Source organism: Astatotilapia calliptera, chromosome 6 (genome assembly GCF_964374335.1).
Source record: "Astatotilapia calliptera chromosome 6, fAstCal68.1, whole genome shotgun sequence".
NCBI classification, from domain to species: domain Eukaryota; kingdom Metazoa; phylum Chordata; class Actinopteri; order Cichliformes; family Cichlidae; genus Astatotilapia; species Astatotilapia calliptera.
In genome coordinates this window covers 16356464-16359405 of record NC_137427.1, presented here as the reverse complement: position 1 = coordinate 16359405, position 2942 = coordinate 16356464, and the positions used below count along the sequence as shown (strand labels likewise).

Below are 2942 nucleotides of genomic sequence, written 5' to 3'. Positions count from 1 at the left end.
AAAATGTACTCCTTCTTATAAATTTCCACAACATTTACACTTTTGTCCTCATCAGCATCCCGGATGCTTCTGTTGCTGCCACACCAGCTAACCCTGAAAATGGCCAAAAGAAGAGAAAATGGAGACACATCTTCTGCTGTTCCTCGGTTTGCTTTTACACAAAACATATGAAATACACATTCTCTTTAAAATGTACTTTTTAATAAACTTATGTTTGTTCGTCCTCTGCAGCAAACTGACAGCGATGCAGAGGCAGAGAGCAACACTGTGAAGACTCTTTTTAAATCCGGGAAGGTATGTTTTATGGAAAGAGTCACTGTCATCAAGCATTTACTCATCACAGTTAAATGAGAGCAATTAAGAGCAATGAGGCACACAGCTATGTCCTATATATTTATATCAGGTAAGAAGCACCACGGAAACGATCCCAGCAGACCTGAGTTGGGACACTTGGATTATGGAGCTTCTGGACCAAGAGAGTGGATGGGAGCATGTGTTTAACAGGTAAGAGAAAGACGTCCTCCAAAATGTTTCAACTTCAAAGCTCATGCATCCATGCACATACACTGCTCAGCATCCTGACATCTTTCCTAATTTTGTGTTTGTGTTTTTACCTTTTTGGAGCAGTGTAGCATGCGGTGGAGAAATAATAGAAAGTCAAACTGGGACTATAGACTGCTTCGGGTGAGTACACGTGGTGCACAAAGACCAAAGCTCACTTTGTCAAAGTGGAGAAAATGAATTCTTTTACACTGATACTGTAAACGTTGTGCGTGTGTGTCAGGTTTCCAAACATCGGAAACACCTGCTATATGAACTCCTGCCTGCAGAGCCTCCTCAACATTGAGGAGTTCATAAGAGACATCAGGCGTCAGGAGGTTTTGTGGAGCACAGATCCAGAAGCTCAGCTCTTAAGGTGCGCTACGTCAACCTTCTACTTTCTTCAAAAACCTGAAGAACAAAGAGATCTAACAGCAGAAATGTCTGTTTACCCTTTCCTTTCTACAGAAGGCTCATTGATGTCAGGGACTGTCATGAGTCAACAGATTATGGCCTTAAAGATCACCACCTAAGAGCTTTTAAGAAGGCATTCAGCAGTCAAGCTCCTGAATACACCGGCAGTGCACAGAAAGTGCGTCAGCTATTTGGACATTTTGTTTTTTTGCTTTACCTTCTGATTTTGATGTACTGTTTTAAATCTCTCTGCTTTTCTTTCAGGACGCTCATGAATTCCTAACATTGTTCCTCAATGAGGTCAAAAGGCTCGCACCTCACCTGGAGAGGAACGCAGCTCTCCTGGGCCAAAGTTATACCTGCCCAGTAGAAGAGCATCACATTTTTAAAATGGAAAACATGAGGACATGCAAGAGGTAAGCCTGTCTTTCAGAAACGCAGAGCTGGTTGCAATATTTTCATATACCTCTTTTCCACCTACCTGATCTTTACTTTAACTACGTTACTCCTGAAATGTGTAGCTGTGGTCACCAATCATCACAGCACGAGGACTTCACCAGCTTGTCTCTTGACCTTGTTCCAGAGGGGTCTATTATAAACATGTTAGAGACATACTTGAAGGTAAGATCACAAATTCCAATAGAGTTGTAGTGTCAGCGATCTTAACACACCTTTTTTGTTAGTGTTTGTGCGTATGTGTGTGTGCATATGTTGAGATTTCTTTCTACCATAAAGCCTGTTTTCTCTGTGCTGTTGTTCAGGAACAAGAAATAGAATTTCGCTGTGATTGTGGAGGGACGGCCTCAGAACTGAAGTCGTCTTTTGATACACTGCCAAGGTGAGTAAGGTCACATCAGAAGTGATCGACTGACCAGGTTTCCAAACTGTGGCGCATCAAATATCAGAGTTTTTCGAGACAATACTTGAGCAGTCGTTTTCTCCCATCTTCTGTTTGTGTTTGACACTCATTCTTCTTATTTTCTACCTTGTTTGTGTTTTTTTTCTTCTTTTCTGCCAGAGTCCTGATCTTGCATCTGAAGAGGTTTGGCTTTACACAAACCTACAACATTAAGAAGGTGGATGACCCCGTCAGGCTGCAGAGGGACTTGGTGGTGCCATCCAATCAGGTAAAAACAGACTGCAGAACGTCTCAGGCTACGTCCACACTAGCCCTGATAGATTTGAAAACTCCGTGTCCACACTAGTGTTTTCAGTCATTTTCAAATAGTTGTGCGTCTGCATTGAAACGGCCGAAAACGCTTACGTTCCAGTCCTGCGCATGCGCAAAAGTGAGTGAGGATTACAGAATTTGAAGAAAAGCTATCCGGAGCATGTACAAACTGATATTAATCTTTTTTAGGGCTGTCAAAGTTGAGAGCAATCAAAACAACCGCTGTATAATGCACTCGGCTATCTTTGTTTAATTGCTCACATGACTGCATCACATGGCTAAAATGCGTCATCGTTTTAGAAAGTCTGCGTTTTCGAGTGTCCACACTGCGACGGGACAACTCCGTTTTGAAATGTGTGCGTTTTCGAGAGCGTTTTCAAGATGCTGTGTTTTTCCTTGAGGAAAACGCCATCTCAGTGTGGACGGGAGGTCAAAGCGGAGAGAAAACGATGTGTTTTCAAACGAAAACGCATTAGTGTGGACGTAGCCTCAGCAAATCAGCTTAATTATGGCTCTGATGTGAGACTTTGTGAAACTAACACTCTTTGGATTTGTTCCTTCTCAGGGTGGTGGCTGTTATAGTCTTGTCAGCATCATCAATCATTATGGAAGCACAGAGTCAGGTAAAACAACAGACTTGTTACAAACAGAAAATGAAAACTTTCTACTTTTCAGTGAAGGACTCACACACAAAAGCTTTTGATGTTCTAAGACGCACTAAGTCAAAATCACTGTTTGCTTGAATCAGCTGACTTCCAGAAGTTGGATTCATTTGTCTTAATGTGATTTCAGGACACTACATCTGTAGTTCTGTCCA

At 42.0% G+C, this 2942-nt stretch overlaps 1 protein-coding gene across 1 annotated transcript; it reads left to right on the top strand.

Annotated features, from left to right (window-relative positions):
• The first annotated feature begins 425 nt into the window (after positions 1 to 425).
• Positions 426 to 2705, top strand: LOC145429291 (ubiquitin carboxyl-terminal hydrolase 37-like). The gene is made up of 4 exons (XM_080302569.1): positions 426 to 916; positions 1009 to 1132; positions 1219 to 1370; positions 1476 to 2705. The coding sequence occupies exons 1-4, from the start codon at positions 813 to 815 to the stop codon at positions 1603 to 1605; spliced, it is 510 nt and encodes a 169-aa protein (XP_080158695.1). The 5' UTR covers positions 426 to 812; the 3' UTR covers positions 1606 to 2705.
• Positions 2706 to 2942: the final 237 nt, after the last annotated feature.